Here is a 19,513-nt window from a genome sequence, read left to right as displayed (position 1 = left end):
ATGTGAAGCCTATTCAATACTTATATTGTTACATAAAAATTCAATATATCATGACCTTGAAATTATCTAACTAGGCAAATCGAAAGTAGACCACTGCCGGATATTAACATACACGAAATGGCTATTTTCACACTTATTCCTCCGCATCTGAATATCTAAATATTGTCACATTTCCCAAAATCTGCAAAAATGATATTTTCAATTATTGAATCGCATCTGAATATTTTAAGTACGTCATATTTCCCAAACTTTGAAAGAAATCATAATTTCAGACCATAAAGGAGGAAAAGGAAAAACGCGACCATGCAAATACTGTAGTGATCTAGTCCATGCAAATTGCTCTTACCTCCCTTTAATTCAACTTTCATGTTATGAGTTTGTGTATAGGTTTTGATGCGTTTACGTTCATATCCGATTTTAATACGTGGCGCTGCATCATTGGAAGGTCGTAGATTTGTAGAATCATGTGTATAGAAGAATTTTCCAGTTCTATAACATATTATTAATAATATTATTAGTAGATACCATGGATAACAGTTGCAGCGTGACAACGGGAGTTCTATGGCGCGGGTATGGCCAATTTTGCTTACAGATGCATAGCTTGAATCTATGTTTATAAAATATATCCTCGGACATAAAGGATTACAGACATGTAATTTATACACGAGTTATATGCTTCACTATCCCTAATTATCCGATTAAACTAGCCACTAATGTCTTGGTTGGAATCAGACCACTAATAACCTAAATCTGCCAATAATTAAATATTGATTACCATCTCCACAAGTAATTTGTTGTTAATGGCGCGAAACCATGATAAGGCATGAAATTTGATTGGTTCTTGCCACCATATTGTATAGATATGACCTCACGTGACCTGCAGACGTCTTGTTTTGACAGGAAGTGATGGGAATGTTAAGGGAATTAGTCTTTGATGACGTATATTGATGGCTCATTCTAGTCTGTTGATTAACACAAGAATCTTGGTGTAAGAAATAATTTCAGATTCTTAAGATTCTGTGGTATCAATGAAACTTGAAAGAGGTCGGTGTGATCAATGACGGCGTATACTACAATCATATTTATTGGCGTATCAGTTCAGGTTGACCCTTCTATGACAAACTATAGAAATACTAGGATCATTTTTCTTGCTGTTTGCATCATAATTATTGAACGTATTACTAAGCTGGACCAGTTCTATACAAATTCATGTTTGTCACTTGCTATAGGCTACTTTACATGTTTTCGGAATACGAACTCAGCTCTGGCTCAAAATCACAGAAAATGCAGAGTGGTAGTTGAGGCTCTAGCACCTGAATCAATTTCATCAATTCCAAAAAATTTCAGCAAACACTAGTATTTTGAATCTTTTCAATTTATTATGAAAGATAGTCTCAGCCCTCATGCCACAATCACGATAAATACTGTTGCTATACTCGGCATAAATTGTATACATACACATTAATAACAATTTATTTAAAACTAAAATGAAAAACTTTACAAATAATTTACAAATTTATATATCTCTGATCTTAATACTTCTTTTACCAGTGGGTGTCTTATCAAACCCAATGATAATCATATTGTTAATAAAAACGACAGTGCATTTCAAGAATTGAGGTAACAAACAAAAAAGAATTTTACGTCCAACTTTCTTGTATCTGTTTGGGGACAAGCAACGCCATGCAGTGTGCAATGAAAGGAATTTGTCCCTTATTGCTAATATAATAACTATATTGATTGCCTAAAATTTGAGAGTATCGCTTCGAAGAGGGATAAAGAACTTCTGAGGCAGAACCTGATTAAGAAATTTGCGGAACTATGACGGTGGTTAAGGGGAATATCGTGCTTTCTATCTGTCCGGGAGCAGAGATAGGGTTGTTTCCAATATTTGAAGAATCCTGATGTAAAGACTGTAATTTCACTACTCAATTCGTCTCTTACTACCTTTTCTTTAAAATGTGTTAGGAAATTTGGTGTAATAATGTCATGCCGAATTTGGTGACTTAAGTTTAAGGCATGCTATATCATTTAATCTATAAATGGTTGCATTTTCTTTAATACATGTGTATGGAAATCTGATTTAATGAAAAGGAATGGAATATCTGAGAGCGACATACACTTTTTATGTTTATCAGATGGAAATCTAGTAAATGAGTTGGTGCTATCGTATCGGATCTGTCGGATTACAATGAGTTGCCGCTATCGTATCCGATCTATCGAATGACACTAATTGACATTCTCACAACAATATACATGTACATTCTGCTCTGAGAGTAATACCTCCATACGAAACTACGTGCATGTAAGAACCATACGTAGTTTCGTATATAATACCTCAACACACCAGAGAGCAATGTGTATTCAGGAACGGTCCTGGATACCCATTTTAACAACAAGAGACTTAGTCGCTCTGAAGAAATAGGATTCCAATAGGAGCAATTAGCAACATGAGGCAAATGCCCATATACGTTCTATAATTGGTATTTCGATGCAAGACAATTGCAAATCAGTACTATAAGATACACTTCAAATCTTTGATGAAAATTTAATAGCTAAATCCCGTTTCTGAAACTAAATTATGATTGGTCACAAAAAATGGCACAACTGTCGATTTAAGTAGTTGAGTACATGTATAAACTAAATCAAGAGGTGAATCAATCAAATTTCTCTGAATTGTTAATTTTGTCACCAACAGAGAAAAATTGATTACACGAAGTAGTGGGTGATTGTAAAATATACATTGTTTATAATAATGCACAATTAGAGAAAAATATTACTATATACACTTTCCTGATAACATAAATACTTTCATACCGTGTAGATATATTAAAACAGAACCTGAAACATGTTGTTACTCAGAGCAGAACTGACCTATTTCAGCCTGCGTCCGTACTGAAGTTTGTCAAATATGTTTTTTTTCATGTCCATATTTCGAGACAAGTTTGGAACGTTTGTAGAGATTTATACTATACAAGTTAGAGTATTTGGAGACTAATCAGAGAGTTTGATTAAAGCATAATTAGTCCATAGTCTTGAAATAAATTCTATTAAAAAAACATCTGTCTGATAATAGGTTTTGAATCTTAACACGCAAAAGATGGACAATCTCTAATCAGGTGCCGTTTGAGGAGTTTTGAAATTACTTTGTCCGATGTTGATTTATATTCCCAATCATGTAGATGTAGACTGTGGACAGTCAAAATTATTCCAAGGAAATATCAGTTTCTTATTTCTGAGTTCATGAACACTCAATCTAGACTTGAATCCTGAACATAATTATGCAAATTGGCATAAGCATAAGATCGGTGTACCACTTAATAGTTAACTAGCATAACATAAACAATTTTCAATTCATGGCAATGATAATCGCGGGAATGCGAGATTCCGTTCCATAATGCTAAAGGTTTATGTAATATGTTCAATCTTTCCTGCCATTTTCAGTCGAGTAAATGGGGATGAGTCAAGATCATACTGAGTACTTGTCCAGCTGTTCCAATTTACGGACTTAACATGTTCGGCTCTGTATTTTTAGAATAGTTATTCACTCCTGAACTTAAATTGCTGCCATTTTTCAAGGGAACAACTTCTTCATTGTCATAGCGAGATACGTCATCACAAACAATAGATGGAGCGACTGTAAATCCATCTTCTTCTATGTGACCACCTGATCCGTTATTCGCCGTAATCGTAATCGCAGGAACGTTAAGAGCCGGTGCGGCAACGTCCGGCGTGTGACAACACAACTTCATCTTGATCCATGACTGAAAATCTTTACAACATTGACAACACAGCACTTTCATGAATTCCGTTCGAAAATTGTCGTTAAGCCATCCATAAAGGACGGGATTTAAACACGCAGACGCAAGCACCAGCATGTGACAAATGGCATACGCTAAATTGATGTTAATTGACTGTTCACGACCTTGGAGGTCAGCGCGGAAAACATCCAGGTTGAATTCACTGAGTAAGTTAAAAATATTTAAAGGTAACCAACTTAACGCAAACACTACCGCAATTCCAATCAATAGAAAGTTTGTCTTACGTTTGCGATTTCGATTGCGTTCGTTTTTCTTTCTTTGATAAGGTGACCTTGAGCCTGGGTTTTGTTGATGCACCATACGGTATTTTAGCTTGTTACAGATCCTGAGATGCGCTACTATCACAATGACAATGGGTAAAACATACTGAACCACAATCTGAGCGACTGAGTAAGCTCGTTTCTCTGTCGCAAGTTTCACATCCTCGATACAAATATAAATATAAAAGTCAAAAGCTGGAAGGGGCTGGTCTTCTTTGAGGATTGAGAAGAGCAGAAAGGGGCTGGCCATTAGGAACGAAATCAACCAGATTGTTATTAATGCTATAGCAGCCCCAGCACGTTTCATACTGTCTTTAGTCGGGTAAACAATCACTTGAAATCTGTCTAAGGCAATCGCCGTGATACTGATCGTAGACACAAACACATTAGTCCCCTGAAACATAGTGGCAAATTTACACATGAAGCTGCCTAACGTCCAATGATACTGTAACAGTTTATACAGATTGAGAGGCTGGGTAAACAAACATAACGTGAAATCTGAAATAGCCAAATTAATGATAAAAATATTTCGCGGGGTTCTCATTTGAGAGTTTCTGGCCACGACGTAACAAACCAGTCCGTTTCCGGCTGCACCAAACGTGATCATGATCGTGAAGCACACAATGATGATATATTCTGTAGTAGTCTCTAAAGCTTTGTCCATTTTCGACTGTAACAATATCTCCATATAATCGAACTCCATAGCCTGCGTTTCGTTGGTTATAATAACACCAGAGTGAGAGGATTCGTTGGCGTCCGCCATCTTGTAAGTTAAAACGTCTGCGTCCATTTCTACAACACGTTCATGTCTTTAATATCCTGAAATACAAAATAGAGTAGATATATATGGTAAAGTTTAACAAAGTAAAAGTAGAGTATAGTAGTAAGTAGAGTTACTTGAGCTAAATATATGACCAATATTGCTTGATGAGGCTGCGTCAAATACAAACCCTACAAAAGAAATGTCTCAATCTATCGGTATGTTGGCGTGCAAGATTTCTTTCAATTAAATACTAGTTAAATAACATAACATGTATCTAACTGGATAAGGAACAGTTTGTCAACGAGAAAAGAACTCCGCACTAATTGAATATAGAATCCAGATTGGTTTTATAATTCATTTTGTTTATTACACCTAATATAATAATATGCACTACTTCCGGAATCAGTTAGTGTTGTTGTTATAGTATTCTGGAGAACAGTTTCTTCATATACTCATGGAAATAAGAAGCTTAATTCCAATTTAATTCTTTGCAATACCATGTCTAGAATATTCAACAGTCTAATAGTTCAAGGGGATTGTATCTAATGAGAACCTAATCCAATTGAATGGTGGAATTAAACCCTTCGTGAATTTCATGGCCACATAAAAAGGAAGTAAAATTGCTCTGTAATCCTTTTTAGATTCTATTCAAGTTTATAAGATCATTTATATGTACATGCTTTTCTGGTCCTTGAATACAGAAGTACATTAAAGGTACGCCTCCACATAAGTTTAAATTGATAATATTAACATATATATTAAGAAATTGTAATTAGTATGGAGTATCATATTAAAGGTTAACGATCGGACTATATCATCGTTATTCAAAGCAGATGTATCGTGGTTAACGGCCAAGTACCAGTATTGCATACACCTCATAATGCAATCTTTTATAGCAATATTTTCCCATTTCTAATAAGGTACAGAGGAGTTGATGAACAATTCATATTAGTTAAGAAATCAAAAACATGTACAAACAAATTGAGGACTTGTGAAAAACGTGTATTATTGTTCATCTAAGAACGTGAGATATTAAGGCTTAAAACAGATATGTCAGACAAAATTATAAAATAAATCATATATAAATACTGTGCTTAAACGAATACCTAACATTGAACAACAATGAAGGTGGATAGCCCCACTGTATGGTTAAAACATTAATATAATCGCTTTACATAGCACGTGGATTAATTTCCGTTTCATGTTAAAGTAATGTAATTTAAAACCGTTATTAAATCCACCGAGAAGAGTTAGGTTGAAACAAATCACATTAGGGATCAGTGAACTAAAGTCTTTTAGATCAAATCAACCTTCTGGGATTCAACTCTGGCCTTTCCTGGTACATGTACTGAGACTGCAGAGCTATGTTTAATGGCAGAACTAAAGCAATTACAAGACCAAGCTTATTAACAGTCTATTAAATGACGGCATTTAGAGCTCATTGTATGAAGGAACATCAGACAAGATTGTCTGCTATTTTCCTTTTACTGCTAGTAGATTGCATGTTCATATCTTCGTTTTCCTTTTTCAGGATAAAAGTTTAGATTTTTACCATTGGAAACAGGAAACCACAAAAAGATTCAAATCCAGGATATTCCAGAACATTTAAACAGAATAGAGGTTCAACTCTTTTTAAAATATTTTTCGAGGTTAACTTTTGACTGACTATGTCGAGTCGACTAACAACAACAGTGGCTGCTGTTGTGGCATAATTTCTATGTCGCTTTAATTGGTATAGGCCTACAGAAAACTTTTCATCAATGAATGAGTCAGAAAAGTAGAACGTAAAACTCCATTCATTTCATTTCATCAATGATTTGTCAAAAATTGATAACTCCTATCATTAAAATTACAAGTTTGGTTTTATTAACGAAATTATTCGATTCTTTGCCTATCAAATTTCTGTTTTCTTTGACTTTAATCTCTGAAACAAAATTATGTTTCCACAAATTTCATCTGAGTCATTGGCTTTATTAGAAAATAAAATATCCCGAGAAATAAAAATAACATGGATAAAATCTAGAAAAAACACGATAAAACTGATTTTACTAGTTTTTATAAATGTAGAATTAATGATTGCATCAATAAAATATTTTATGGATCGGTAAATTTAGCATTTCATTTGATTCTAAATTTGATTTCAATACTTTATAAATCTTGATCAATCCGCTGTAAAAGAGGAATCAGCTGTTATATTCCATTATTTATATCCTTTCAAAATACTATATGTACTTTGGTTGGCAGATTGATGCATGAAATTAGCTAAATAAACAACGTTAGATATCTTAGTTGACAAACCCAGTTAGAGAGTGGCATGAAAACGTTATTCCGACCATACAAAACTTTCATATAAGCTAGTAAGATACGATATTGCGCACGAAATATGAAAATATTTGTTCTCACTAAAAAACACGCGAATCGTCATGAAATTAGTTACAGGAAATTCATTTATTTGGAAAATAATATAGAATATTCTTTTTTGAAAGAAGAAAGCATCCCTAATCCAGTTAGCCTTGACGTCCAGTTATTCAACAATAACATTCCTATAACAGTACAGTAATACAGTTATATCAGAAAGTATTTCAAGTTAATATATTCCAGAGTCCTTGAAAGCTATTATTTATATTACATAAACCTTACAAACGCCTCCATGTCCAAAACTCTGTTCTCAGGCGGAACATCGTGTAAGGAAGGGGGAAGGAGGCAAAAATTCTGGCAACCGACCAATTCCATTATTGCAACTAAACATTGCCACACCAGATATATTACTTGCCCTTCCGAACAATCATGTCTACGGGCATGTCTCTTCTATGAATCTTTACTATCTAAAACCTACCGTTAAGTCATCACAAAATCTTTTCTGCGTAGATAGTAAAACCTTTCACTAACAATTAACAGGTGCATGCATATCCAGGAGCTCGTGTACCATTAAGAATAAACAACAGTGAATTATTACAAAATGAGTCGAATAAGCTGCAAAACACATTAACGTTAGAATACAGAGAAAATACACTGAGTAAATACTTCAATTCCATCTAATCGTTCAGCTGACAATGTTGTGCCTGTCAATAAGCCGATGTCATGTCAAGCATGTTCGAACTTGAAAGAGTTGATTGGTCTATAATTAGATACTCGTGAAACTTCCTGCTGTTGGTCCACGTCCTCAGCACCTGTTTCCATGACAACACTTTAGTTTAGCAACCTGAAAGTGTCATACGCTCAGTGTTTTATGTTCCTTGCACGTGCTCGTTATATTTGTCAATCAACTTTCAGAAACTATAGCAGCCCGCCCGCGTCTATGATATATTTTCAATGTTTATTTTGGAATTACAGGAGACGATAAGGGGACGCACTTTCAAATTCCTTTATGGCAAAAATATTCCTCATTCTATGGCCCCTGCATTCTGTCCACTGTATTAAACAATTTAAGACTTTTAAATCTTTAAAACTAACTACATTGAGATTATAAAGAGATGTCAAACCCTACAGTGGCGGAGCTGAGACTTTATCTTTGTGTTGACAAAAACCATAGATACCATTTATATCAGGATTGATAGTCACTCAGTGTCATTTCCAATTCTATAATAATACAGGAATAATAATATAATTGTATGATTGGTACCAAGCTATACTATTATGGACCATATTCATCTAGAGTAAATACTCCTACCGTCATTATCATTATTATACTCAGTACCCTGCTATAGAAGGTGATTGGCGACTGATTTATCTGACATTCTGACCAATAAAACAGTCATTAGTTGACTAAATTTAGTCCGTATATAGCGTATATAGCTGAATCTTGGCAGTTTGATTGTATTTTTAGTGGAGATCGGCAGGGTTAAATGACATTTGAGCCTATATATAAAGACATGCCAAGCTGTATTAAAGAACTATTATTGACCTCGGATCGATACAGGCTTATCTGTGACGTAGTGATGATTGGTGAATTTAGTTCCGTAATAGGTTTGTTTGAAATCTGAGTACTGTGTGCATATTTGGCTTGAAGAATAATAGTGAATAGTATTATGTTCCATAATTCCTTTCTGTAACATGTCATTGTGATAGAAATATAATTGTAAACATGCGTGTTTAGGTGAAGCATTAAAAGTAGTATTAGGTTGTGTCTTTTATCTAAACTGGAACATCACTGGTAAAAACATAACATGACCTAAGACTCTATCTTGATTAGATTCAATTAATATCAATAACTAACAACCCCAGGACGGTCGTAATCATATTCTCACAGAGTAGATATTGTACTAGTTTATAATAACAATATCGTAGGTGAGGACATCCTCTCGTCACAGATGAAGGTAGAAGGGGTGGAAAAAGGATATATATGGTGGGACAACAAGCACCGTGTACTATAGACTGTATGCGTTTAAAGATTCGTAGAAATAGGAAAAAAGTATATTAATGAAAATTACCTCATAGCACACTACATAGTTTTGCCTGTCTTGTAAGACTTGGCAGAAAATGTGGCGTAAAATACATGGACAGGGAATCTGGTGGAACAACAACCCCCATGTGCTATCCAGTGGCGTTTCAAGGAAACATAAGTTGAGGAGGTCGGACAGAGGCCACAAAATTTTCTAGAGGAGCCACAAGCCATTTCTTCCACTATGCAAAATAATTAAAAATTTGAAAGTGGGGAGAGGTGGGTGGGGGCAAAGCCGAGTCAGTCTCTTCTCTGGTGCTATAGGCGAACTGCGCACTGCGTAGCCTTGTTGTCATTGTAAGATAGTCCTTTCCGTCTTCATTAGCCCACACATGGTGCAGAAAAGTAGGACGTTAATATCCATTCATTTCATTTTGTAAGACTACGTCATAATATCCATATCTTTTCTGAAAGCAAATACATGATTGGTTTGGGAAAAAACTTGCCAAATTACTCGATGTGTTAAATCTAAATTATTTTCAATAATTCCGTGACACTATGTTACTCTTTAATGTTAAAGAGACAGATGCGCCATTTTGGCGTTGATTTGAGTCATGAATAATATATGTTAATAATCTTCAGAAGTACTAGAAATATACGAAAATCGCATAATTCCTTCAAAAATATCTCAAGTCAGGAATTTATTTTCATATTGCTGTAGATGTCTTTTCTATATATGGCAAGGTCTCAATAAAAGACGGCTTTTTAACTTTCAAACGCGGATAATTCTGTACACACATGGATTTGAAGGTTCAAATCTCGACGGTGAGCTGTGAACACTATTATTGATAAGCTACACAATTCCCGTTTCTGAGACAAAGTTTGTTTGGTCAAGAGAATGGCGCATCGACCCCTTTCAAACATCTTGTTACATGGAACCATAGCATATATTACGTCGGGTTCATTTATATTGATAACATTCTTGAGGTAGAATTTTTCAGTAAAACATTTCAAGGTCTAAATTGATTCAAACGATCTAAACTGCCACATTTTGTTGACGAATTCTCCAATCGTGTGTGAACCTTGGTATTGAAAGGAATACTTGAGAAGGAAATTAGTCGAGAGCGAGACAGTAATGAATAACAGTGAGATGTTTGGTTTCGTTTTCGACTTCAGGCTATACGTAATTATGGTTTGTTAGATGAGCAGGTTAGAAATGTTGTTATTCCATAGAGTTTTTTTTCTGTATTTCCACCTTTTTCATATAAACGCAATATTCTTTCATCATAGGATATAATATTGGCATAAAATTCATAATTCGGGTACCGACCTAGATTCTTGCAAAATGGATTGGCCCGTTTAGTTGAGGTATATAAGTCCATCAAAAATATGTTTATAATAATTGTGTAGTATCAAAGCTTCTTCCCTTATGATGTTATGTAAAATATTGTCACATGTGTATGTAAGGAATTGCATAAAATGTGCAACTATTTTTTTTTGATTATATTTGCATTTGTATTAAAGAATTAGTGATTCTTTAATATCGTATAATAAGCCCAGTATTGCTTTACATGAGTCGTACTACATACCTAAACAATACGAACTGCTTAGAATTCCAGTCAATACGAACTGCCTAGCATAATTTGATTGGTTTACAGCAGCTCATGCTATTATTCTGTTTTATTCTCTTATTCAGATCCTCATTTCAATTGAAGATAGATATATGGTAGTTCGTTCTATAGATAGAAGAGAGACCAGTATAACTGTATCAACAAAGACCAAGGCAAAGCTGTACAATTTGGATGAAAATAGAAGATGTCGTCATCAGAGAACTTAAAAGAAATAGCTTTTGAAATTATAGCTACATTTTATACCTTACCTGAAAACACTTTGTTGGAAATTTGTGAAAAACTAAAACTCTCCCTTACTGATAAGGATATGACCAGGAGAAAGTTGGTGTAAACTGTAGAGAAATTGGTAGATGCTACTTGTGAGTCAGAAAAGAGAGAGGAAGAAGTTTTAGAATTGATGACAATAGTGAAAGGATTCAAAATGGAAACATTGAGTGACTCGGTGTCGAAAGTCACACTGGATGAAGTCGATACCAAAACAACTGAAAATGATGAACAAGTTCATACCAAAGCAATTGAGAATGATGAACCAGCTTCTTCAAACAGAGAAAATCATAGACCTATAGTTAGCCACTACATACATAAGGAGTTGAAGATATATGGTGCCATAAACGCCTCGGAGGGTATCAGTTATGTAAATTTAATTCGTCAAATTGATGCAGCCGTTAGTAAAAAGTATTCCGAGTCAGAGATAATTTGGGCTGTGATTAAATCTGTACATCCGTCTCAGCAATTGAGGGGGTATTTAGAAGGACGACCTGACCTAACGCTACCTATGTTGAAGAAACTTTTAAGAAGTCGGCAACAGAATTATATAATGAACTAACTTTGGATGCACAAGGGGTAAAAGATTCACCTATAGACTTTGTGTGGAGAATGTTAGATCTTGGTCAAAAAGTAAAGTTTGCTTCAAATGAAGATGGTGCTGATTTAAAATATGATTGTGAATTGGTTAGAAAAATGACCCTAAGAACTATCCAAACTGGGCTAGAACCAGAAATCGCGAAAGAAGGGAATTCTCAGTGGAGATCCTATTGATGAAGAAATAACTCATTCTACTAACAAACTGTTGCAGAATACGAAGAAAGGGGTAGAAAGAATAGAAGTGGAAAAGTTCCAAAGGTTAATCAAGCTACAGAGAAGAATAGTACCGGTGTTGATTCAGCGTCTTTTAAGGAATTGCAGGCCGAAGTAAAGTACCTTCGAGAAGAAGTCAAGAAAACTAGGTCCACTCCCAAAACTAGAACTGTCAGAAAGTGTGTTAACTGTTCTGAGAACAATCTAAATTGTGATCACTGTTTCAGATGAGGATCTTTGGATCATTTTCAAGCAGGATGCCGAAAAAGAAGAACATCGGGAAACGACCAAGGATTATGAACGATGGGGGGCCCATAATCCAGAATTCACCCCAAATCAATACAAAAACTTGTTGCTATTGCAACAATGAACTTAAACAACTATTTACTTGTGCACGCTGTTTGACCTCGAAATATTGTTCATCAATATGCCAACAAAAACATTGGAATGCTCATAGAGATATTTGTAGAACACTGAATCGAATTAAGCATCAACATATAAACACTTTAAAAGGAGTGTCCAAATTATCACCATATGACTCTAATAAACTTGTAGATCTAATAGGCAAGGAATGCATTGTGCAGTGTACAATAGGTGGTGTTCAAACTGAATGCCTCTGGGACACTGGATCTCAAATCTGTTTTTTGCCATTTGGGTGGAAAAATAAATTCATGCCAGACAGTGAAATTAGACCTATTTCTGAACTAGTAGATTATAAACTTAATGTCAGGGCTGCAAATGGTGATTGTATTCCTTTTATGGGCTGGATGCCCTTGACATTTAGACTATCAAATGAAATTTCAAGTAATGAGGTTACAGTGCCATTTCTATTAACCAACAGTGAAGGGATCGACAAGCCTTTGATTGGTTACAATCTAGTTGAACTTTATTTCAATAACTCTGACACAAGTGCAAGCATAAAACTTTTACAAAAAGACTTGAATGATGTAAACGTTGACACTGCAACTGCAATTGTAAACTTCATCAAACAGGAGAAATCTGACTACATTGGTGATGTAAAACTCGGACGAAGAAACGTAAAGATTCCAAAACATTCCACAGTAAAGATAAAATGTATGGTAAAAAGTGACTTGAAAGAAGATACTCTGGGAATCTTTGAGCCTGCAGAAGTTGAAATTCCTGAAGGTATTCACCTGTCTGGAACCGTAACCAAGCTACATCCTGGTTCCAAGTCAGCAGTATTTGTATTTGCTACAAATGAAACAAACACAAATATTTCCTTAATATGCAAAACATTCCTTGGAACTTTGCAACCTGTTCAATCAATATTTCCTGTGGAATATAGGAAGGAACCAGTCCAACAGTAAATCATTTGTCAAGAAAACCAAATGATGAAGCATTATGGCACCCACCAATTGATCTGTCAGCAGTAGATTTGCCAAATGAGCAGAAAGAGAAAATTCGCCAGTTGCTATATGAAGAATCAGCTGCTTTCTCAAGGAATAGTGATGAAATTGGCAAAGCTGAGGGATTGAAGCTTAAGATAAATCTGAAAGATGATGGTGAAATTAAGAAAACTTATATTCCTATACCAAGACCATTATATGAAGAAGTAAAAATCTATTTGAATGATCTCCTTCACAAAAATTTTATACGCAGGAGTAGCTCATCTTATGCAAGTTCGATGATTTGCGTCAGGAAGAAAGATGGCACCCTTCGTCTTTGCATTGACTATAGGAATTTAAATTCTAAAACCATCCCTGATCGACAACCAATACCAAAGATAAATGATGTACTTAATGGTTTTGCTGGAAAATCTTGGTTCTCTCTATGCGATCAAGGAAAGGCATACCACCAAGGCTTTGATGAGGAAGATTGTAGGCAACTAACAGCATTCACTACACCATGGGGTCTGTACGAGTGGATTTGTATCCCATTCGGACTGACAGGAGCTCCAGGACAGTTTCAAAGGTTTATGGAGGAAACGTTAGATGGTTTACGTGATAGATGCTGCTGTCCATACTTGGATGATGTTCTCATCTACTCAGAAAGTTTTGAGAGCCATTTAGAAGATTTGCGAAGTGTACTACGTCGACTAACAGAAAGGGGGGGTCAAACTGAAGCCTGAGAAATGTGAGCTATTCAAGAACCAGATACGCTACCTGGGTCATCTCGTTTCAAAAGAAGGATACCAGATGGATCCAGCCGATAAAGCTGCTGTCGCTGATTTGAAGAATCGGACGATTATAACAGTTGGAGACCTACGACGAATGCTTGGTTTTGTAAGCTACTACCGTAAATATTTACCTGCATTCTCATCCAGAACTAAGCTTTTATACAACCTACTTAAAAAAACCTGAAGATAATCCGAAGGCACAGTTAAAAAAGGGTCAAGTTTCATCAGGAACGAAGATAACATGGACTACCAAACATCAAGAAATACTGAACAACCTCATAGATGATTTGATGTCTACTGATGTCATGGCCTATCCAGACTTTGAAAGGGAATTTGTCCTGCTCACAGATGCCAGCCAAGATGGACTAGGAGCTATCCTGTATCAGCACGATGACCAGGGAAAACTTAAAGTTGTTGCATATGGCTCAAGGACCTTATCAAGTGCAGAGCAGAAGTATCATCTTCATTCCGGCAAACTAGAATTCCTAGCTTTAAAATGGGCAATCAGTGAGAAATTTAGAGACTTCTTGTATTACACCAAACAATTTAGAGTCTACACAGACAACAACCCATTAACTTACATCTTGACGTCAGCAAAGCTAGATAGTACAAGACATCGATGGCTGAACGAATTAGCAGATTTCAATTTTGATATAAAATACAAACCAGGAATCAATAATCAAGCTGCCGATGGATTATCAAGAATGCCACTCAACATTGACAACTATATGGAGCAATGTACAGATGCTGTAAATATTGACTGCATGGTAAACTCAACAGTCTACACAGCCTTATCAACAGATGAAATCAGAAAGTCACAGGAGGAAGACATAGTCATTAAACCAGTTCTTCGCTACCTGGAAATGAAGAAGAAACCCATCTTAAATCGAGCTACAATAGAACTTAGTCCGCTGTTGAAAGAATTTCATAAGTTGAAATTGAACTTTTAATCCGGAAATGTATATTGCCTGATGGAGATGTACGTGAACAGCTAATACTACCAAAGAAGTACCATGGTCTTGTTCTGCAAGAACTGCACAACAACATGGGTCACCTTGGTTCAGAAAGAGTTCTAGCACTGGCTCGAGACAGGTTTTTCTGGCCGAAAATGAGACAAGATATCACAGATTACATCATGAAGAAATGTACTTGTCTTAAGGGCAAGATTCCTGCAAAAGAAACAAGAGCACCAATGGTTCCAGTAACTTCAACCACCCCATTAGATCTGGTATCAATTGATTTTCTCCATCTTGAGAAGAGTTCTGGTGGATACGAATATATAATGGTACTGGTAGATCACTTCACAAGATTTGCACGAGCATACCCTACTAGAAATAAGAAAGCAAAAACAGTAGCAGAAAAGATCTTCAATGATTTCATCCTTCGATATGGTTTTCCAAGGAAAATTCACCATGATCAAGGTGGGGAATTTGAGAATAGACTGTTTAAGCACCTACAGAATCTGAGTGGAGTACAACCTTGCATAACAACACCTTACCACCCCCAAGGAAATGGCAAAGTGGAAAGGTTTAATAGAACATTGCTGGGAATGCTGAGAACACTGACCCAAGAGCAGAAATCCAAATGGCATGAACATGTAAATAAAGTTATACATGCTTACAACAGTACGAAAAACGACTCGACAGGATATTCACCCTTTTTTCTGATGTATGGTAGAAGTCCAAGATTACCAGTGGACCTGATATTTGACAAAGTCAATCCAGAATTCAACAATGCACAGGAATATTCAAAAAAAGGAGTGAATGTATGAAGGAGGCTTATCAACTTGCAAGTAAATATTCTCAGAACCAATCACAACTACAGAAAAAGCAGTATGATCGGAAGAAACCTACATCAGTAGAATTACAACCTGGTGGGAGAGTTCTATTACGTAACTTGTCCGAACGAGGAGGTCCTGGAAAATTAAGGTCATACTGGGAGGATGAAATTTACTCTGTTATTACAAGCATTGGTGAAAACAGTCCAGTTTACAGAATTAGATCAAAAACAGGCAAGGAAAAGGTGGTGCATAGAAATCTACTTTTGCCATGTGATGAATTACCATTTCACATAAATGAGAAGCAACCAACAAGAGTGGTTCATCCAGGGAAACCTCGACTTGACCAGAGAAACTCCTTCAGTAACTCAGAAAGCAGTATTATGAGCCAACTCCCCAAGTTATTGCTGAACAAAGGGGTTATGATGATGATTACAATGCTGAACACAAAGACAAAGAGACTGGTATAGAACCAGAACAGGTTCCAGAGGACACAACACTAGATAACCCTGTTGAGGAAGTTTTAGACCTGCCTGTAGTACCAGAATCGCCAACAACTTCAGTTAGCGATGATGGAATACGCCGATCAAGTCGTAATCGCCAACCACCCGCTCGACTTACATACGACATGGATGGTAACACTAGTGAATGGCGAACATCACCATGTTTAATCACTGGAATACCTGAATGGAGGCCAGTACCAATGATTCATTATGTTGGAAATTTTGGTCCTAGATATCTGAATTATGGTCCAGAATATCTGAATCATGGTGCAAGATTAAACCAACCACCTATAGGTTACCACATGCCAAGTGTCCTACCTACTGTACTAGACTCTTATAGACTATTAAGTGAAGTTAGTTTGAAATAGAAAGATGGAACTGAAGCAAAATGAAGATAAAAGTTAATGGTGGAAGTTGAGATGAAGTTAAGATACTTGTTTCATGGTGGAATAGTTATGAGATGAAAGTTCTTAGCTTTTAAAAGATGTTACCAGTAATAAGTTAGATTATGGTGTACAGAATATATGGTACATGTAATTAGATCAATAGAGTTCAAGCCTAGACTGGCAGATGTGAAGGTTGGCCACCCTGATCAATTTTTGGATATCAAGAACCCATTTTTGTTAAACTTGTATTTAGATCTAATTAATCCATATGTTATAGATTCCTCAGCGAGCAAACTTCATTTTGAGAGCAAACTTTCTTTTGAGAGCAAACTTTATTTGGTGTCCTTGCAAAATGTTCGAGAACATTTAATTTTGTGGGGGAGAGTGTAAGGAATTGCATAAAATGTGCAACTATTTTTTTTTTTGATTATATTTGCATTTGTATTAAAGAATTAGTGATTCTTTAATATCGTATAATAAGCCCAGTATTGCTTTACATGAGTCGTACTACATACCTAAACAATACGAACTGCTTAGAATTCCAGTCAATACGAACTGCCTAGCATAATTTGATTGGTTTACAGCAGCTCATGCGCATGTAGTCATTATTCGTTAAATGCCATGCTGATTAAAACGTGTTATAAATAATTATCCATTCTTTTATTCTCTTATTCAGATCCTCATTTCAATCCAAAGAGGGCTACATGTATCAATGATTAACCTGTCTCACGTCGGTCTAAACCCAGCTCACGTTCCCTGTTGGTGGGTGAACAATCCAACCCTAGAAAAATTCTGCTTCGCAATTATAGCAGGAGCTGACAGCGAAGACTCAAAAGCAACATTGCCACGCTTGGATCACACCCCCTTCCAAAAATAAACCCCAACGAAACTTGGTAAACCTGTCCACTTCCCCTTGTCAACAACTTCACTGTACAATCTTATAGCAACTGATAAGTGATAATTTCACTTGATTATCTTTTTGAATTTCTTTCATAAACACACTGGCCTCCAGGACCGTAGAAAATAACAATATAATTGGCAGCTTGAAAGAAATTGTATAAATTACCTCCGGAAGGAAGTGGGGAAAAAAATACAAGCCAGTGTATAACCAGCTGGTTCCATGTTAATTTCCAAATCGCTCAGACCTTTTATCTATTATTGCAAGATAGGTTTTTCATTATGCATTTACAATCAATGTTCCGACTGTATGGATTTGAAGGAATATTAGTGTTGTCAATATCATCGGGCACAGAAATGGGATAGATATATTTATCAAGTTCAGAGATTTCATGATTGTTTTCGGCCGCTGTGTTTCCGACATCCTTGTAATTTTAATCTTCGATTATGTGAGTCGGTGGTAATTTTGGGGGTTGGAAATACGGTGTATACGAGTCTCAATGAAAGCACTGGCCGAGGTGAAATCATACATTGCTATCAGGGACATGGAATGCGTCAGAACGTGGTGTATAACATTACGACATAATACTGACGTTAATGATTGTTGATTACAAACTCGAGCTGTTGACGCCAACATTCACAAAGGAATTAAATCATATCTTACATGGATATTGAACTTTAATTGTCACAATTTCCGCCAGTGTTGTAACAGGAAGAGGGAAGGAGGTACAGAAATATGGTTTGTACCCACAAGTGTACCTCCACTTCATTGCTAACAAATGTTGTAATATCAGTCTTAATACGTTTTTGCCCCCAAATTATGTGTCAGAATGCAAATTATGTTTTTTTCAAAAATTTCCTTGGGAGAGAACCCTTTCATGGGACACTCCTTGGGAAGCTTGCGCCATTTTGAATCTCAATCTTGACAGTTGTCCCAATAAGTCAGTATTTCCCCTATTTTACCCTCAATATCAGGTGGCTGGTCACTGTTATCAGCTACCTGTGGCAGGTAGGACATACTACCATATCTGTGACAGGATTAAAAATATGTGTATTGTTTGTGTATGGTTGTAGCTAAGTTACTTGATGTGTTAAATCTATACAAATGTTTCCCAAAACATCTACCCATATAATGTGAATTGGGAAAAGTGGGTGTGGTGTTTTAAAAAGTGGTAAGAGGAAGACAAGCGAGCTATTTGCCTTACTACTTACTATGTCACTTTGACACAACTCTACTTTATATATATCTATATATAGCGTTTACTGTTTGTGACCTAAATTTATGTTGCAGGATTGAATATCGACTTATCATAATACCCATAATTCGTTGAAAAGTGTAGATATATTTCTTAGAAGAGTGACTATTCGTTACCTGTGTTAATTCATTTATAGAGGGCCCTGAACAGACACATCATTAAGTGAAGAAGGGAACGTCTCTAGTTGTTGAAAGTATATTTTAATCCACAGAGTGGAGATTATAGAGATAAAATGGCGACAGTTACAACAAGTAACAATCTAGAATGTTCAATTTGTTGCGAAACGTTTAAGACACCGAAGGTTTTAATTTGTGGACATACGTTTTGTTTAGACTGTCTGGAGAGATATATCGGTAATAGAACAACGAAATTCAAATGTCCAGTTTGTGGAAAGGTTGTGAGGATTCCAAAAGGTGGAGCCAAGAAGTTTACTACCAACTTCGTGGTCAATACTACAACACAGACCTCACTTGAAACACAAGTTACTGGCTCAACAACATCTTCTTCCAATACAACACAAGTTACCAGCAACACCAAACAACCTTCATCAACAATAAAACATAGTTGTCCACATCACAGTGACCGAGAAGTTGAATTTTACTGTCAAATATGTGAGGAAGGAGT

The 19,513-nt window shown here is 35.9% G+C and overlaps 3 protein-coding genes across 3 annotated transcripts; 2 read left to right on the top strand and 1 right to left on the bottom strand.

The window, feature by feature from the left end:
- Positions 1-3,500: 3,500 nt before the first annotated feature.
- Positions 3,501-4,745, bottom strand: LOTGIDRAFT_115283 (hypothetical protein; the record flags this gene model as incomplete). Its single annotated transcript, XM_009054177.1, has 1 exon — positions 3,501-4,745. The coding sequence occupies one exon, from the start codon at positions 4,743-4,745 to the stop codon at positions 3,501-3,503; it is 1,245 nt and encodes a 414-aa protein (XP_009052425.1).
- Positions 4,746-11,277: 6,532 nt separating this feature from the next.
- LOTGIDRAFT_159686 (hypothetical protein) lies at positions 11,278-16,718 on the top strand (the record flags this gene model as incomplete). Its single annotated transcript, XM_009054176.1, has 2 exons — positions 11,278-11,597; positions 16,220-16,718. 2 exons carry the CDS (start codon positions 11,278-11,280, stop codon positions 16,716-16,718), a joined length of 819 nt encoding a protein of 272 aa, XP_009052424.1.
- A 2,403-nt stretch (positions 16,719-19,121) lies between these two features.
- Positions 19,122-19,307, top strand: LOTGIDRAFT_115231 (hypothetical protein; the record flags this gene model as incomplete). Its single annotated transcript, XM_009054175.1, has 1 exon — positions 19,122-19,307. A coding segment is annotated over one exon (186 nt), but the record flags the coding sequence as incomplete, so codon positions are not given.
- Between the last annotated feature and the right edge of the window lie 206 nt (positions 19,308-19,513).

The sequence above is a fragment of the Lottia gigantea genome, assembly GCF_000327385.1.
Source record: "Lottia gigantea unplaced genomic scaffold LOTGIsca_21, whole genome shotgun sequence".
NCBI classification, from domain to species: domain Eukaryota; kingdom Metazoa; phylum Mollusca; class Gastropoda; family Lottiidae; genus Lottia; species Lottia gigantea.
The sequence above is the reverse complement of the archived record's forward strand: the minus strand, read 5'-3'. Positions and strand labels throughout refer to the sequence as shown.